The sequence below is a fragment of the Siniperca chuatsi genome, linkage group LG7 (genome assembly GCF_020085105.1).
Source record: "Siniperca chuatsi isolate FFG_IHB_CAS linkage group LG7, ASM2008510v1, whole genome shotgun sequence".
In the NCBI taxonomy this organism is placed as follows: Eukaryota; Metazoa; Chordata; class Actinopteri; order Centrarchiformes; family Sinipercidae; genus Siniperca; species Siniperca chuatsi.
The window spans coordinates 4,919,812-4,938,936 of NC_058048.1; the positions used below are offsets into that span (position 1 = coordinate 4,919,812).

At 41.6% G+C, this 19,125-nt stretch overlaps 1 protein-coding gene across 33 annotated transcripts in view; it reads right to left on the minus strand.

The window, feature by feature from the left end:
* phldb1b (pleckstrin homology-like domain, family B, member 1b) overlaps positions 1–19,125 on the minus strand; it is a 116,766-nt gene that overhangs the window by 44,223 nt on the left and 53,418 nt on the right. For all 33 annotated transcript variants that reach the window (XM_044203946.1, XM_044203954.1, XM_044203955.1 and 30 more), the window contains 2 exons: positions 13,090–13,215; positions 4,181–5,682 (listed from right to left, as the gene is read on the minus strand). In XM_044203946.1, the coding sequence (XP_044059881.1) occupies positions 4,181–5,682; positions 13,090–13,215 (1,628 nt within the window). The remainder of the gene's footprint in view (positions 1–4,180; positions 5,683–13,089; positions 13,216–19,125) is intronic.

The window sequence follows — 19,125 nt, forward strand, 5'->3', positions numbered from 1 at the left end:
ATTTTCTCTTTTGCATATTTACTATAATAACTTAACTTAATAAAGCAAAAGCTTTCAGAGTGCCTTGGATTGCACTTCGCCTTCTGCTCCCTTCAGAGAATATGTCACTTTCACCTTTTAACATGTGAAGCTGAAGAGCTTTCAAGCCAACTCATAATCAAGTCTCTAGCTTGACACAGTGTGTTTTAAAGTGGGGTCATTTAGAAACAGTCTCACCATTACATAGTTTGTCCACCAGAGAACACTGACAAGTTGATTTTTTCACAGTAAAATGTCACGCTTAGTATGTATATTGGTCACAATTCTTTAAAAAAAAACAAAAAAAACCAAAAGGGATCCATATCAAGATTTTTTCATGGTATGTGTTTGTTTAAAAAATTCCTATTGGCCGATATATCGTGTTTGGACTCCCAAAAATCGAAATTAGTATCGGCCTCAAATATCCAGTATCGGCCGGGCTATAGTCCACTTACTAGTTTTTTTCAGAACTTTCAACCGCATCTCATGGTCTTCATCGAATCCAATGGCAAAGACCATCCTTGATCAAAGACAGGGGTTACAATCTTCTCCCAATATACAACCACCTGTTATCATGTGACTAAAGAGTCATATGTGAGATTGGGAGATGCGGTTGAAAGCACTGGAAAAAGCCAGTAAATGGACCTTGAGTTACAATGTTTTGTCAAACTACTGTTTGCGTGAATGGACAAGGTTTGACCTATATGGGTTTTCAAACTTTGACATCTATACCACTATAACTGGACTGAGGCTGCCAATATCAATTCCTTTGCTAATATTCAATACCTTGAAATTGTATTTCAAAGTATTCAGTATTTCCTAAAGATTTCCACTGATCAAGTTGAAAAAGCCTGAATGCCACACTATAAATAGTTCAGGCTAAGCACTACATAACAAATGGGACATTAATCAATTATACAATGTAATTAAACTGTATTTAAACAACACAGACAGACCAAAACCCATTCAAAGTCAAATATCAGCCTGATATCAGTGTATCCGTGCAGCAGTGTATTAGTCTCCCAGCAGCCTTCCGCTGCCTCTGAGCTGTGTACTCCTGTTGATTTCACAATAAGACTCCTCTTCCTGAATAAACTTCTCCGAGACTCCCTCTTCATATAACTTTGTTTTTTGGTAATCAGTTGTGTGAATGAGTAGCAGGCTGTGTGTGAATGAATTAAATGCAGACGCTCTGGGGCAAGAAAAATCTGTCATGACAGTGAGTTAACTGTGACTAATTACAGGCCCTGCAGCTCCACGCCCTGCCTCCTCAAAGAGCTGGGAGTTTCTGCATTTGAAAAATACAATAACATAACAGGCTGCTGAGGAATCTTGCCTCTGTGTCTCAGGCAGCCCACGCTTGTCCCTGTATGCCTTATTTACTTGACACAAATGTGTACTCTAACTTATGTGCCAGGAGCTATTTGCACATATCTAATATCAATATTGTTCTTTAAATGCCTGTAAGCTGTACTAGGCCAAAGGTTGTTGTGGCTAATAACCTTTCCACAAGAACAAAGGTTTTAGGGTTTGACTGATTGGGGTATGTGAAGGCTGATATGGGCAGTAGCGGTGCTAATAGCCCGTATTATAGACCATGCCAAGAAATTACAACTTAGTGTTTCTTCTACAAATGTTATTGTTGTAAGAGTGAAAAAGCTTGCATATCATACTAAGAGACTAACACGCTTTACTGAACCCATCCTAATGACATTCCTTTAGGTTAGTTATGGTTGTTGGGGATCTGTGGAATAAGTTACTGCCTTTAAATGAACAGTCAACTACCAAAAATAACATTAAACACCTGAATGAATTAAATGTGCAAAGAAAATAGAAGTACAGGCTAGCCACTGTTCTGCTCGCTTCTGTAACTCCACTGTTATTTTATTTGGCTTTTTAGAAAAGTTTCAGGTGTTTACTACTGATTTTCTAAAGATAAATGAGTATCTGCTACCTCTCTACCCCAGGTTATCTCTGCGATGCCTAACCTAACCTGAGTCCTGACCATAACGAAAGATGGCAACACTTGAGTCCGCCTCTCTCTGGCCCTGCAGCATTTAGCACAGCCCACTTCACTGTTAAGGGTTAAACACAGTCTTAGTGAATGGATCTGGAACTGCCGACACACTGTTTTACTGCCATGCCTCTATGGGAGGTACCAGAACATGACCTGGTACACAGAGACAGAGGGCATGTCGTTTCCGTCTATCCAATTGAGCTGCCTTCACTCAGTCTCACACTGAGTGAAACACCCATTATGTAATTACAAGCAGGGCGGACAAACACCGTCCCACACAGGCACAAACACATTTAAAGGCTTTTTAAAGGACTTTGTCTCAGCAGTTTCATTCAGACTGGCAGACAAGTTCAAGATGTCTAACGCCGCTCCCTCCCCCCTCTGTTCAGTTTATGAAACAACAAACAATGCGGTTGCTATGGGCTGCCTGAGACCGCATGTCAGCAGCAGTTCAGACAGCCGACAGCCAAGTTACAGACAGTTCACTGAGATGGTTTACGGGCCTGGTTCCTCCTCTTTTTTCAAACAACCATGGAGATACTGCAATTGTTACTCTCCCCTCCTCCGCAAGGTCATACAGATTAAAGTTAGGCCGAGCCTCGGCAAGAATATTTGCAACATTTCATCACAAACTAGAACTCTTCTAGTGAGAATCATACTAATGAAATTCTTTTAGACGGGTCAGAAGGTCCTTGAGGCAGGTTTCCAACATGCCTGACGATCCTCAGTAACATCCTGCCACATCACACCGGAGAGATTTTCTTTGTCAAAGCAAATATAAAATATCGTTAAACTCATTTCATCAGACCAATTTTAACAAGAAAAATCTGCACAAACTTATCAAACTACTTTTGCAGCATAATCCAAGGCTCATCAGTAGCAGTGTATTCAGTACGCTTCAGAACACCTAAGATATTACTAAATAAATCAAGTCTTCAAAATCCTCTCATTCCTGCAAGGAGTTCTGAGCAGGACTCTCAGCCAATGAAAGAGCTGAAATGTGTTTAGGAATTGGATTGTATACATCAGACTTTAGCTGTACAAGTTTTTTCAGTCATTTTGATATTCTTCAGCTGATGTGAACTTAACTGTAACAGTGAATGGCTACCACTTTTGGAAGCTTCAGTCTCCATCAAGGAAAAAAAAAAGAAAACATTGAAATCAGTCCTGCATTTTCCACCATAGTTACAAATGAACATAGCCCCTAAACATTCACCAGCTCTGCCACAGTTACCCTGGGTTAGTTGTGGGACTTGCTCAAGGACACCTAGCAGAGATGAAGGGCACTGCAGAAGTAAATACCGGCTACCCTCCGGTTGCTCCAGTCTTACACTCTTGCAAGTACAAAGTGGACTGTCCTATGTTGCTCAGATTGTAAACTCCTCTAAAATAAATTGTGGGCTATATAAATACAACTGACTTGGCTGGCCTTTCAGGATACAGAGGAGGTGTAATTTTGGGTTAACTTTCCAAGTAGCACTGAAACCATTAGTCGATTAAGTTATTAGTCGTGGACAGAAAATAATTAGCCAACAACTTGATAGTTGATTAATCATTTAAGTCATTTATCAAGAATTAAAAAACAGCTTGTCAAATGTGAGGAGTTGCTGGTTCTCTCTGTTTTCTATCATTGTAAATGAAATATCCTTAAGTTTTTGGACTGTTGGTCGGACAAAAACAAGCAATTAAAATGTTTTGCCTTGGCCTCTAGAAACTTGTGAAGCCATTTTTCACTATTTTTTACATTTCATAGACTAAACAAATAATCAAAAAATACTCAACAGATTCATAGATTCAAAGAAAATAATCATTGGTTGTAGCCCTATTCCCAAAATTGATTTGGAAACTGTGGTTTGGGATGGATGAACGGTTTAGTGAAACAACAATATCAGCATCGCAATATCTGTCTAAACCTAAAAAACCCTGATAGGATTAAGATTAGCTATCAGGTACAAAACAACTCAAATGTAAAACTGTCATAAGTAAAAAAAAAACTCTAGCATTTACAAACCCTGTGACGTATCAAGTAAATCTGCTTTAACCTTTAAGTCAAAATTGTGTAACCAGTACATGAACGAAATGTGTTCTTTTTTAAATGTAAATTGAATAGCAGTAGTTTCCTGGTGACGTGTGTTCCTGACTCACCAGTCTCTCCATTTCCTGCTCTCGAAGCCTCTCCTCTCTTTGTCGTCGGTGGTACTCCAACAGCTCGTCCTCGTTGTCGCTGATCTCCGAGATGCTGTTCTTCCTCTCCCTCATCCCAGGGTGGGGTCTCCCTGCGGACATCTTCCTGTGGGTCCTGGGGCTGGATACGGGAGACGAGCCAGGCAGGGAGCCCAGACTGTAAGCAGGTGACAGGGAATTCCCAAAGCTTGCCTTCCTTACTCCGGCACCACCACCACCCTCCATCATCATTGAGGTAGGCGATGGACTGCGGGCTCGGATCCCCCTGCTGCACATCGGCTCCTCGGATGTGGATCCGGACTTGCGTCGGAGCCTGGGACTCTCTGGGACAAACTTGCCCAGACTTGAGGGGCTATCTGGAGTCCTCAAGTTGGGGATTGTCCCTGGGAGCGCCCCCGGGAGTACCGGGACCCCTCTCCGAGCCATTGAGGGGCTAAGAGGTGGCAGCTCTCTCATACTGCTGACCCCTCCGCTGCCGCCGTTCAGCTCCATGTTTCTCCTGGCCATGCGAGGGCTTTCAGGGGGCTGCAGTGAACGTGGCTGGTGCTGGAGCGGCGATCCTTGGATGATGTGGACAATGGGGTCCAGGGGAGGCTGGAAGGCTCTGGTGGGTTGGGAAAGCTGCCTGGAGGAGCTGGAGGTTAGGGAACAGTCAGTTAGACTGATCTGCTCTCTGAAAGGGCTGGCAGGCCTTTCCTGGAGCACTGTGGTTGTCTTGGTCCTGGGACTGGAGGGCGACGGGGATGGACAGATAGGGAATTTGGGAGTGAGTCTGGGGCTACTTGGCACAATGTTTCTACTACTGAGAGATTCATTAGAGGACAGAAGGGGGGTCTGTCGGGGGCTCTCAGACCCATCTTGGCCTAGTCCTCTGCGGCTTGGCTTGGGGCTTGGAGGAGCCTCTGTTAAGACCTTCCTCTGCAGCCTGGGGCTTTCCTGAACCTTCTGGCCCACCCCACCGCTGCTGAAGTTAGGCAGTATGGTCCGTGGCTGGGGTACAGGCGGAGGCTGGGTGGTGAAGTTGTAGCTAGAGGAGCGTACAGGCACTGGTGGCAGAGAAGAACTCTGGTCCTGGGGTCCTCCACTAGGAGACGGGCTGGTAAAGCTCCCACTGCTGGCAGCTGAGGGGGAGGAGAGGGGAGAGAAGGGAGGGGATGTATTCTCATAGCTGGACCCCACGGACATGGCCCCTGGGCTGGTAGGAGGGGACAGCAGATACCGGCCCCCTCCATTGACCATCGGCGACAGAGGGGAGTGGGGAATGGGTTGGCCTCCGGGAGGCTTTTTGCCCTCTGAGGAAGAAGGCTGGGGGTCATCCATGACTAGGGAGTCCATGATGTCCTGGAGGTCCTTCTCAATAGAGCTGACGATTGCACTGTGCTCAGACTGGACTCTCTCTCCAGGAGCTGGGGGAGACTGGGCTGGACTGGCCTGGTGATTCCCATTGACCAAGCTCTCCGTGTCTGAGGGAAAGAAGACAGAAAACCACTGTCAGCAGGCTTTGTCTTATAAAACAAAAAATAGAATATAGTCATGTTTAAGTCTAAATTTTCCTCAAACTGAAGAATTCAAACAAACTCTTAACCAGTGTTCCAAGTCATTAAATGTCACAAAGTTTATCAAACCTCAACGTAACAATATGTTAGAATGGCCTTTCCTTAATTCAAAGCAAATGCACTGAATACAACAAATGTGTTTAGGCCACGTTCAGACTGAGATTGGAGTGTGTCCAAAAAGTAGCCTCCTCATTTGTTTCAAGAGAGTGGCGGGGGTCCTGACGCTGAGGGCTCTGGCAAAAAAACACCAGGTCTTCCAACAAATAAGTTGGCCCTGGCAATGCAAATGCAACATCATCTGGTAAAGCACTGCATTGGTCAGTCAAATATGTTCTAGCCCACATTCCTGGTAGATTAACCGGTAAATCCACTTTGTACTTTACACTTATTTTAATTTTATACTTATATCCACTTTGTACTTAATTTATCTTGCCTGTATCATAGTGTATTATATTTTGAGTTGCTTAGTACTTCTATTCCTGTGTGCACTGACGTGATAGTGAGCAGCTGTAACAAAAGAGTTTCCGCTCGGGGATCAATAAAGTATTTCTGATTCTGATCACTTTGGTAACGTGTAACAGTGTAACTCTACTGTTTACCAGGAAATTGTCAAGACAAAAGGATGAACCGATTGTCGCCGTGATAACTTTCCAGTTGTAAAATCCTGTCTCACCGCATTATAAACCACTATGCATTGTTTTGGTGTCTGATAAGCCTTAAAACTCATGGACCATTTTCTGAAGTATTGCTTTACGATGTAATTCTTTGTCACAGTTCACTCTACCACTGGCCTGAGCTCTTAACACAAGTACCTTTAATGACTCTTAGTCCGAGAGCGTAATATTGCATTAGCTATTGATTCCCTATTATCTATGATATGGTCTAATGCAAATCTGCTGAATGACCTTACCTTACCTGTATTTCCCTAAGCGATGGAGGTAGTCAAGAAGTTGATAAAACAAGCAAAACGTCGTAACCTTGTCCCTACTATTTGAGATATATTCAAAATCATGCAAGACAGGTAAGCATGAGGACAGAGGAGGGATTAGTGGTGAGGAAAGAAGGAAGGACACACACAGCCAAGGAGATGAACAGACAGACAGGCTTGTGCATTGGATAGGGATCAGGAGAAAATGTGCCTACATAACCCAATTACTGTGTGGCCCAAAAGCAACATAGGACACAGGCCGGGTAATCTAATCTTAACTGTCTCTCTCTAATGTCAGCATAGTAGATTATTACAGCACAAACGCACGGCCACGTGGGAGATTCACCAGCATGGCCTTGAGGCCGGGATCAGAGCACAGATCAGGTTTTATTAGTGCTAAATGAAATCTGTTTAAATGGACTTGTTGTCTGTTTGAATGGAAACATGGAGATAATTGCAGCGTGGAGTCATCAGTGCAAACACTGAGAAGTAATAGAAGACAACACAAGAATAGAGCTGTCATTAGTGATGCAATAACATTAGAAGTCATAAAAATGACTGTGGGATAGAGCAAATGATAACACACACATAGAACAGAATAGAATAAAATAGAAACGTCAGTTTTGTCTCTTTGTAAAGATGATGTCAGAGCGAGATGTCCCAATAGCAAAACTGCTCTAAAATATAGAAGCTTCACAAATAATGCATTAGCTGTGCTTGTTCAACAGACATGGGAGCAGCTTCTTGCCTTCTCCCCTATAATGACTCTGCCATACAATGAAGCTCTGCCTTCATGACAGCCTGACCACAATTAAATCGGAAAACATTTTCATGCAAATATTATACAGCATTAAGGTCTGCAGGCTGTCACATGAATACATTTTAGCACCGCATGAATGTCAATGTCACATCGTGTCTCGCAGACAACAAACCGGCTTGATTCTTAAGTACAGAGTCAAAATCGAGGGGGAAGGAGTGACAAAAAGCAACCGTTTGCTGAGCGAAAGCCCATGTAATGATGTCATTGGATACAGACTATCGCCTCGAGTAGACCATGCCAAACTTCGTTTAAAAATCAGGCAATTTAATGTTAACTTACCTGCCGGTAAAATTGCGTGTCTGATATAATATAACATAAGACATTTTATTACATGTGAGAAACTCTACAATTCGGCATGAATCCCATAGTCAATAAGTTCTAGTTGCTTAAACATACGTTTGGTTCATCTGTCATTCCCTAAATACCCCCTCATCACAACACGTTGTGATATTGTGACCTAAACAACAACAACAAAATACGAATAAAGGACATATTTATTCATCACCTGTATGCTGAATAAAAAATGGCATTCCAAGGAATCGCACTGAATATGTAATGATGCCCTACGCTGTGTACACCTTTCCAGAAAAGCAAATGAACATTAAACCAGCAGATTTTTAATGGAGTTTGGCGTGTGACCGGTTCGTATCACTTCTTGCTCAAAGCTCAGGCATTAAGCAGTAGGGTTACTCACATGAAGGAATAAAACTGCGACCCGGTCAATCTCAGTGCGGTTCACCTGCTATATGAACACACACTGAGGCCCACATCCTCCGGACACCGGTTACAGACCGGGTGTGACGGAGCCCAGCCGTGCCTGGCTCCACACACACCGAGGGAGATATGGAGACTCACCACCGAGGTGATATTTCAGCCGGGGGTTGGGGTGCTAGGCACCGCTGCTGACTACAGTACCACTGGTGTCAAGTTACTTAAACGTAACACCGCTTTTCCGGTCATGATCTTCAAAATAAAACCATACCTTACTTGAAGTCCACGTGGAAAAATTCTTTGTAAATGTGCTGTCATCGGTAAAACAAGCAAATAATACAAGGTATATTGTAATTCCCATCTCAATGTGACAGACATAAATAATACAAGTCAGTCTTGATTATGTCAAATACCAGAATTGCATTACATTAGCAGTGTTCTGAAAGGTAATAGAATACTGTCTTTTGCCCAATACATACATTTAAGGCCCACATAAATTCAAACATGAGAACAGCTCTCTTGACGTGCCATTCTCCTCAAATAAGAAATGTATTTTATTTTGAAGTTAAAATCGTTTTACTTCCAGTGTCATGGCTACCTTGACATAGCTCTTCCTGTCCAGGGTGATATGCTGCTGTTTTAGAGTCACAGCAGTGGACTTTATGGCATGTCATTGTTACTGTCTCTACAATGCAGATTTGGTCAGTTTTAGATAAGACAGGGGGCAAAGCAAGAACAAATGATCCATCTGAACAACACACTGTGGCACCATACTGATATTTTACTGGCATGAAAAACAAGGTTTCTGGATGAATTGGATTATTGGACCATCATTAAAACGGGGTCAGACTGTTGTCATCCAGTGGCAATGACAGGCCACAATGTAGCTTTTTATAATTAGGTCTGATCACCAGAGCAACACATTAGCTTAAACAGTAACAACAACAAAAGAGCATTTTCAAGCTATCAGTATATGCATACATACAATGACAACGGAAGCCGCAGCCGTATTTTTTAATCATAAACCTGTCTGCAAGAAAACAAGCATTTTGCAGCATTCAAAATCCGTCACAACACATTTCAAAAGTATTCAGATCCTTAGTAGCACTACTGCAATATAAAAATAATCCACTACAAGAAAAAGTCCTTCAATGAAGATGTCACTTAAGTAAAAAGTATTATTAGCAGAATGTGCTTAAAGTATCAGAAGTAAAAGTAAGGTGGTAGAAGTAAAAGAAAGCAGAAAAATGGGCCCTATGACATTTTATATTATTGGATTGTTATATGTGTGTAAGCAGCATTTACTGTAGTTGGTCAAGGTGAAGCTAATTTTTAACTCTTTTATGTCCTGTTATATACTGAGCAGTTGAATCTATAGCAGTGCATCATATTTTATAAGCTCATCATATGTCTGTATTAAAATGTTAATCTGCAAAGTAACTATGTTGGTCAAATAAATGTACTGGAGTAAACACTACAATATTTCCCTCTGAATTCTATTGTGGAGTAGAAGCATAAAGTAGCATGAAATGGAAATACTCAAGTAAAGTACAAGTACCTCAGATTTCTACTTACGTACAGTAGTAAATGTACTTATTTAGATTCGACCACTGTTCAAAACACAAGTCTATTTAAATTTGTCTCTATATATTGAGAATATGATGCAGCCTAAACACACATAATAGTCAGTCTTAGGTGGTGTAAAAAGCTACTCGTGTGAAAAAAATCAATTCAATTAATCAAACAAAGAGCTGTGGAAGAGTGAAGTTAAGTAGAAACTACAATTATTTATAGGTTATGTGTGTTATGCTTTCTGGCTGAACTTTTCCATACAAAATACTGACAAGAGACCTCATTGCTGCTGAAGGGAAAAATGAGGGATTTTCCTCATGTGGGTTTTCACTGGTTTGGAAATGGAAATTAAGGGGCAGGAAAGAGGTGCTGACTGCTTTCAATGGCAAAAAGATTTTCTGTTTGTTGTCCAAAATGATCCAGTATTATTTTATTGATGGACACTTGTTTTCATTGCATAATAAAAAAAAAAACATTTGAACATCAGAGATTCAACATGTGGTGGTGCCATACTGCGACTACAATAACGATCAACTGCATCATAAGCCTTTAGCGCTGCCTTTAGCGCTGCCTTTTGCAGACTGTCGAGCAGCCAGTGACAGATAAAGCAGCCAAACCTCTGGAAGATAAAGGGCTTTTATTGAAAAGCGAGGTTAACACACAGAAGGACGGTGGGTGGGTGGGTGGATGGGTGCAGGAGGGGACTGGAGGGGAAACCCAGGGAGTGAGGCTGCAGAGATAGCAGACAGTAAAATGGAACTGGAGCTTTATAAATAGTCCCCGAAAAAGATACTGTAACTTCAGCCGTCAGCCTCTATAAGTAAGCAGCTCGGTCACAAAGCCTCCTGCTGGCCTGGCAGAGAGGCACAGGAAACGTCCAATCAGTGAAGAGGTGGCAGCAGATAGACGGCTGGCTGAAGACGGCTGGGCAGTGGACCGTCACTGAACTAAACAACAGACAGGTGAATGTCACTGAAAAGTACATTTTTCTCAAACGTACCGGAACAGGTACATAACGGGACTTCGTGAGAGCAGGTGTGTACTTTTGATCAGCTGTAAAGATACCAAATTGTTTAACAGCTGATCAAAAGCCATTGATGATACAAGTGCAGCTGGTCAATACGAACTTAAAACTGCCTGCAGTGCAGCGGTGAGCTTTTTCTATACATATACACATATTTTATAATATAGTACGTGGCTTTTTCTATGTGATGTATGCTTGTTTTAACTGATGCTTAATAAGCCAAATATTACATTTTATAAAAAACTAATAATTTCTTTTGATGTTAGCAGAGAGGCTCTTTATTCAGGCAAGGTGGGACTCATCCACAATAAAACACTGCAAGAAACTCTGATATTCATCGTACATATTTGCACCAATAGGCATTTCAAATTGTGAGAAGAGGGACTTCTCATTCTCTATTAATTATAGCATTATTTATAGGTACACTGTGGTACCTGTGACGGTAATACTGTTATTATAGAGGTACAAAAATTGTATTGGAAGAAAGGGTACTGAGTTGTACTTTTATAGGGCTCAAGCCCCAAGGAACAGAGCTGGGCCAAAATTTGATCAAAAATCAAAATGACTCAAAGATCTGCATCAGTAAATGATCTTTTTTCCATTCTTGTGTGTGCGGAACCAGTCGGCTCAGTGCGAATGCTCTATTAGCCCCAAAACAGCAAACAAACGCCCAGTTAGCAACTTTTTTTTAGGAACGTGTTCGTGGAATATGGTATCCAGTTCGCTTTCATCCATGGCACTGCCACAGTGCCAAGCTTTTGTACTCCAAAAGATTCAGTTCTAGTCTACCTCTTTCTTAGAAACCCCTGGCCCAGGGAATTTAAGGGGGCAATGAGTAAGGTTTTGCGGCCTTATAGCACAAACTGTACATCAGCAGGGTTCAGCATCGATGTACGTGTACTATAAACTGATATTGTTGTTTTATTTCGGACAGAAAAACTGGAAAATATCTTTTCTTATTAAAAAGTAGGTCAATTGGGTTTAGCTGGGTTTGCCCTCCGTAATAGCTCTGGCCCTTGAATTCATTCACAGATAACAAGTGGAATTTTACATTGTTTCCAAGTAGATATGACAGATATGCCCAGATTATCATGGGAGTGGTATAAGCAGGTTTCATCTGAACGCAACTCAGGAATGCATAATTGAGGAAAATTGTATGTTTCTAAACAACAGAAGGCTTTCATTACTGGATCAGGAAGTCCACAGCAGCCAGCATGCCAGTGTGCTATACTTATCCCCCAGTGGCAGGCAGCGTCAACAGTAAAAGGAGGGAAATAACAAGATGCTATGACAGATCCCTGATAGTAGTACTTACTGTTGTGCAGCTGCCAGGAGGAGCACTCAGAACACGCACACACACGCACACACATGCACACACATGCACACGCACGCACGCACGCATGCAGCAGAAAACTTTGCCAGGAGACGCAGAGGAATGAGATGCTCATAAAAACATGCATGAACTCCAGCACCGGGTCCCAGCTGGGCAGGCTGCAGGGTTCAACGGGTGCTACATTTTAAAGGCTGATACTGACAACAATGGTACTGTAACAGAGCTGCAAATAAGCATAATAGGCAATTTATGCCTTTGTTTCATGTAGTTATGTTCAAATATGACCTTTTTGGGGTCTGAAAATGATGAGAAGGATGAGTTTCTATTTTCCATGTAATATTTCTTCTGTCAGAGTGGGACAGTCATTTAAACCAACTCAGTACATTCTTTTGGTGGGTTTACAGCTCTTAAAACAACAGCATTGTAAACCGAACCAATTTATGAAAAAACAATGACTAATCAACATAAAAACAAAATCTAATTGCATTGCGGGTCAACAGACTGTTATTAAAGCCATATATTGGCCCGGTATTGTATATCACCAAATTAATATACTGTTCTAGTCCCAGCAGGCTGCCTTGTGCTGCTACACTTCCTCCACCCTTGCCAGGCTATAAAAAAGGGAAAATGCCAGGGGTTTACTGAAGTGCAAACATCCACCTGTAGAATACTCTGGGCTCTGCAACAATCCAGCCCATTCATTCACACAGGCCATGCTGAAACTGGAACTTCAGGAGGGAAATGGTCTTCTTAGGCCTTATTATTCATATGACAAAAGGTCAGTGTGTTTTTATTCACACTGGGCCAATGTTTGTGGAAGGATAGCCTGACACAATGTTTAAGGTTTCACTGCTGAGTGAAAACAGGCAGAAAATACAGTAAAATACTGAATAGGTGTAATATGAGCATGCATGATCATACAATACCTGGACATAGCCTGTAGTCCCCGGTGGAGACGCTTCCTCCCTGGGGCACCATGCTCTTCATCCTGAAGGCTTCTTCAGGGTGGTTGAAGCGGAAGAAGGCTGACTGGCCAAAACACAGCATACAGCCTGGAAAATAGCACACGCATCATTTGTATTAATTTTGCTTCACAGAACCCACAGAAACTTACAACAATTACAGCTTTAAGGAATTAACCATTTTGTGAGATTCACTGAAAGTGTATGGGTCCATTTACCTTAAAACTCAAAGCAATTTGGCCCACTGTCACACAGAATACAGTAAAGTACACACAGAGGACTGTCATACTAGCCAACAGAGAGGTAAGCAAGTTGAAGATGTTCTGACAGCATCAGGGGTGAAAGCAGTGCAAAGTGCTCAAACAGGAACCAACAGCACATACAGGCTGTGCTGACTCAGACTACACTGTGTTCACCATCTTCAACGCTGTCGCAAGAAAAGACAAAGCATGAGGGCGCAGAGTCCCTTGTCACTATGTAAAAGTGATGATGGATCACAGTGAGCACAGAGTGGAGTAAAGATCACAGAAGTTTGGGCTTTGGACCAAAATTAGATATTTATAATTTGCACGAAAACACACATTTGTACTGTATTTACATTTCAAAATCTCCAGATGTTTTTTACTTTCTGGGAAGCAGGAAGCTGTATCAGAAGTGTAAATGACATTTTTAATTAGTAAAATACCCACAACATCAAATAAGTCTGTCTTCTCTAAATGAAATCCCATCGGTTTACACAGTTGAGCTATCTGATGTGCCTCGCCCTGACATCCTGCTTCCACAGGAAATGCATCCAATTAAGGAGATAAGATGCTCTAAAATCGCTGTTTTGGTAGGTATTTAAGCCCACAGTAAACAAAGTGATGACAGACTGAATCTTCTTTTTAAAGGATATTGAGTTTGTTAGATGTGCGTTAGATATGGCAAATGTACCGGTCCATACATCCTATAACTCATTTTAGGTTTTCAGTGCATGGTGATCTCACTGCTATCATCTCAACACTGTCAGGTTGATGGTCACATGCATTTGAATTTGTTGTTGTTAAAAGTTGCATTTTCAGTTGCAAAAAAAAATACAGTTACAATACACTTAATGCACCTAATGCTGCCTCAATTCAGGTTTAATCTCTTGGAACTCTTTAAAGCTGCACTTATCAATATTTTTATAATAACAATGGATCAAATAACTATGTGTAACATGAAAGGTGTCACCCATAGTGACAAATCCACAGAGAATCATTACCCCCAAGTCTGCAGTTCCCCTCAGCTATGGAGCGTTTTTAGTGTCTTTCATATTATTGTTTTGGTTGGTTTTGGTTCACTCTCACCGCTCTCATCGGCTTAGTTTACGGCCACAGCGGGCAGCTGTTTTCAGCGAAAAAGCTCTGATAAACTCACTGTGCGCTACCTGCTCAGCACCAAACAGCAGACAGACAAAGGTAGCAACCAGCTGGTGAACATAGTGGAGCATTTAGCAGCTAAAGAACCAGATACTTTCCTCAGGACAAAAAACAGAGCTAAAAAGAGAGTGAATATTGAAGTTCCATTCAACAGGTGGAGACAAACATGACTGCTAAATGAATGCTAATGTTGCCTCGTATCTGCTAGATGTGTCCGTTTTGCATCGATAGCTTGTTTCCGCTGCTCCAAAGTGGCCAAAAATATCAGTTATTGGTGCAAGTTCAAGTTGGCCAATGCTGCTTTGAAATGTGACATACACAGTATGCATGGTGCTTGACCATTCACAAATCTTCCCATGATTCACTATTATTCAAAGTTAAACACCATTGTCCATGTAGTGGTCCACCCCTTGTACACTGACTGTCAAGAATAAAAAATGAAAATAACTTGCTAATGTTGTTTTTGATTGAAGGCGTCTCTAGTGTGAAGGTAGCAGGCACAGAATATTACTATAGCTATTAGTCATGACGTGACAGTGTTGATCCTCACACTGGTCAGACCTGTATTCACTTACATGACACAACTCAGACCCAACAAACACACATGGTCTCTATGGTACTATCAATCGCATCCACTTACTATCCTGGTTTGAAATGTCAAAACACATAATGCGCATAACTAATTCATTCCCTTCATGTGCCACAAGCTCGATAATAGATAAGCAATCTCATGTTTATTGCTTTCTCAATGGAGCACCATTGTCCTGCTGTGATTACGAGGGAAAGGTCTTCCGGCCCAGGCAGAGATAAGATCCCTGCCTGTCGTCAGTGGAGAACATGAGGCTTAAAGTAAAGATGGAAACTTCTCCATTACACAAGAGGCTGCGGTGATGTACAACAAAGCCAGATGCCCTTTTATTTTGGACAGACACACACTGACAGCTTGGGAAAAAAACCACCTGATTACATCATGAGCTGTGGGCAGCGACAACGATGGAAAATAGGTGTTTGTTCAGTTTTGACAAGTGGTGTTATATGAAGCCCATAGACCAGTTTGTCAAGAAAAGATATTCTGTTCTATTTCTTTTATTAATATGTACTATTATTTTATTCACATAAAACATTTTTAAAGTGCATACATTATCTTTACCCACTTATCCTGTGCAGGCCTTGAGCCTATCCCAGCTGACATTGGTTGAGAGGTGACATACATTCAGGACAGGTTGGCAGTCTTATCACAGGGCAAACACATTTAGAGACACCCATTCACACATACGGACAATTTAAAGTTGTCAGTTCACCTAAAATGCATGTCTTTGGACTGTGGAGGAAACTCGAGCACCCAGAGGTAACCCTTCCATACACAGGAAGAACATGCAAAGAGAAATGTCCCAGCCAGCAGGTGGATTTGAATCCTGGACCTTCTTGCTGTGAGGTGACAGCGCTTCCGATGGTGGTGCAGTAGCTGTTCCGCAATTAACAGAATTTATTTATCTTATTACATTTTTATTTTACTTAATTATTTCTAAAATTGTGTTGACCTACTGTAAAACTGTAGAAGCAGTTCCAATGAGGTATAGTGAACAGATTTAACAAGGCCTTCTGACAACTTCACGCAAGCCACTACTGCTAGTAGAATGTACAGTTTTCACTTTGCTCATTGTGGTCTGGCAATGCCGTGGATAAACTAGCTGCAGGTAGATGTTTTCTAGTAAGACAACACATGATTGATAATTGTCTTCTTCATCAAGACATCAACATGAAGCCTTCCCTCACCCGACTGGACAAACGCACCACCTTGCTGGGCTGTCATTGCTTCCATTTTTCAAACTTGAAAAATAAACGCATTACTCCTAAGCTATGCACCAAAATTAGTTTCTCAATAACTTTGCAGCAAGCCATGCAGTTATAGAATCCTACTTTCTTTCATTTCGACAACATCTACTTTCGAAGGAGTAGTTGTTGGCAAGCCTCAGAAGTTGAGAGGCAGCAAGATCTTGGAAGATGTCCCTTTAACAAAACGGCAAATGCCTTGGGGCCCCTTTGAAGAATTGCTGACTAGCACAGTGGTGGTGCGAAAAACCAGTTAAATTGATACTTTATATTGGTACAATAAATGCCACATGCCTACATGAGCCGTCCAAATGCAGCACTTTGCTTATTTGCATTAGTATTTCTTTTTCACCATTAGTTTCTGTATGCGGAGTGGCCAGTTTTAAAAATTTCCATCAGCGTTTCCTTCAGTGGTTACGACACCATACTCAACATAATTTTGGTTGGTATTTTCCACAGTTGAAATTGTTTTTGTCGATATTTGGAAGTCTCATCAGCAGGAAAATGAGTCCACCATCAGTCTGGTCATGAAAGGGAAAAACAAAAAGATGCTGAATAGGATATTTGAAAGCAGTCATCAGGATGTTAATACTGCGGTCTGCAGAGCCACGTCAGCTCAGCCACCGTGTCTTCATGCTCTCCACTTCGGCAGTCATCCGACTCCCTCACCTAGCTCCTGTTTCCTCTGGATTCTGCCAGCAGCGCTCCCCTACCTCCACCTCCCTGACTCACAGCACACAGTCCTACGTCTGACTTGCACTAACATGATCTCCCCGGTGAAGATCAATTCAGTCACTTCCAATGAGAGCGCTGGTTAAAAGAACGTAGCTTGAAGCGGTGTGTATCTGACAGTCATGACAAACTCATCTCTCACTCTGAGATGTGGAAGGGTTCAGTGACAGCTCTGTGGCACACTGCGTCATTTTTACTCAGCAGTTCTGTCAAACAATGAACGTGTCGGAGGGTTTGGGAAAACAATGACGACTAAGGTTAATAACTGCACCTGTAAGAACTGTGGGTTAATGATGTATTGTGCCAATATGGGCATGTTATTAGGCTCAAATAAAGATGTTGAATGATTGTATATTTATTGTATTATTGATTAATATTCCAGCGGCTGTCAATGGAAATGCCTTAACTTTAAAACATTTGATAGTATTTCACATACGCATGCAGACAGAATGTCCCATCAGTCTCAGCTTCTAATTAGCTAATGTTAGCATGCTAACAAGCTTAAACTACCATTGTGAACATGGTAAACATCATACTGCTAAATATCAGCATGTTAACACTGTCAATGTGAGCATGTTAGCATGCTGCTGTTAGCATTTAGCTCGAAGCACCGCTAAGTACAGCTGCAAGCATGGCTGCAGACTTTTAGTCTTCTTTTCTGATACAAAATCATGGTTGTCCATTAAACTTGGAATATTTCCTACTTTTCTGTTGTATCATACCACTTTCATTTACTTTCATATTAGTTAAGTAGCTAGTTCTAGTTAATTTCATAGTTATTAGTCATAAATGAACTACAGTTTGTCTTACTGTTATGCATTCCATCAACAAAACAAAAACTTCACTTGAACTAGAGCTGCGAATAACAATTCTTCTAATTATTGATTAGCGTGTTGATTATTTTTTTGATTAATCAGTTAATCATTTAGTCTATAAAAAGTCAAAAAGTAGTGAGAAACTCCCATCAACATTTCCAAATCCCAAATGAAATGGTTTAAAATGTCTTGTTTTGTCTTGTATTAAAGTTGCAATTATGTAAAACGGAGGAAAAAGAGCAAGTTAGCATGCTAGCATGCCTATAGCAAGATTGTGAACATTGTAAACATTATACCTGCTAAACATCAGAATATTAGCATTGACATTGTTAGCATTTAGCTCAAAGCACCGTTAAGTACAGCATCACAGAGCTGCTAGCATGACAGTAGACTCGGTCTTCTCATACAAAATCATGGCTTTCCATTAAAATTGGAATAATACATTGCACTCTTTTGTAGCATCATACCAATTCCTTTTAAATTTATATTAATCAAGTAGCTAGTTACAGTTAATTTCATAGTTTTTTAGTTTTAGCATACTGTACACAATATATGCTTGCATCATCACCCTCAGGAGTTCTGCGGAGACATCAAAATTGCCAAACCCAAATGAAGCTGAAATTTAACCAACTTCAAAAGACTCGTTCTGGTAGCACACGCATTTATTTTCCAAATACAATGTATTATTTAGCAGTGTTTCCCGCAGGATGAGAACTTATTTGTGGTGAGTGACGCTCTGGTAAGGTGCATTCATGTGCTATGTAGAGACTGGACTAACAACTTCCATACACTGAGTATCTGGGAGTAAATCCCACCCAGCGCAGACAGCATTGTTCAGTGTGGTGTGGCTGAGTGTATGTGTGGACATGCAGGCCCCAGTGGTGCACAGGCTGCAGCAGGCTGATGGATGAGGGAAGACATTTCTCCTCCTCTACACTGTTCTCTCAGCACAAACTGCTGCTGGCAGCTGACACTCACTCACTGACTGAGTCCTCTGCAGACTACAACACCCTACACCTCAGCAGCCTATGGGCCCTGTGTGTGTGTGTGTGTGTGTGTGTGTGTGTGTGTGTGTGCGGTCAGTGACAGGAGAGAGGCCACCAGGGATCAGCACATAATGAGTCAGCAAAACAGAGAGCACACACATATTGAACACACACACACAAACATGCTCATTCAGAAACAAGTGTGTACCATTATACACTGTGGCACTGCATTGT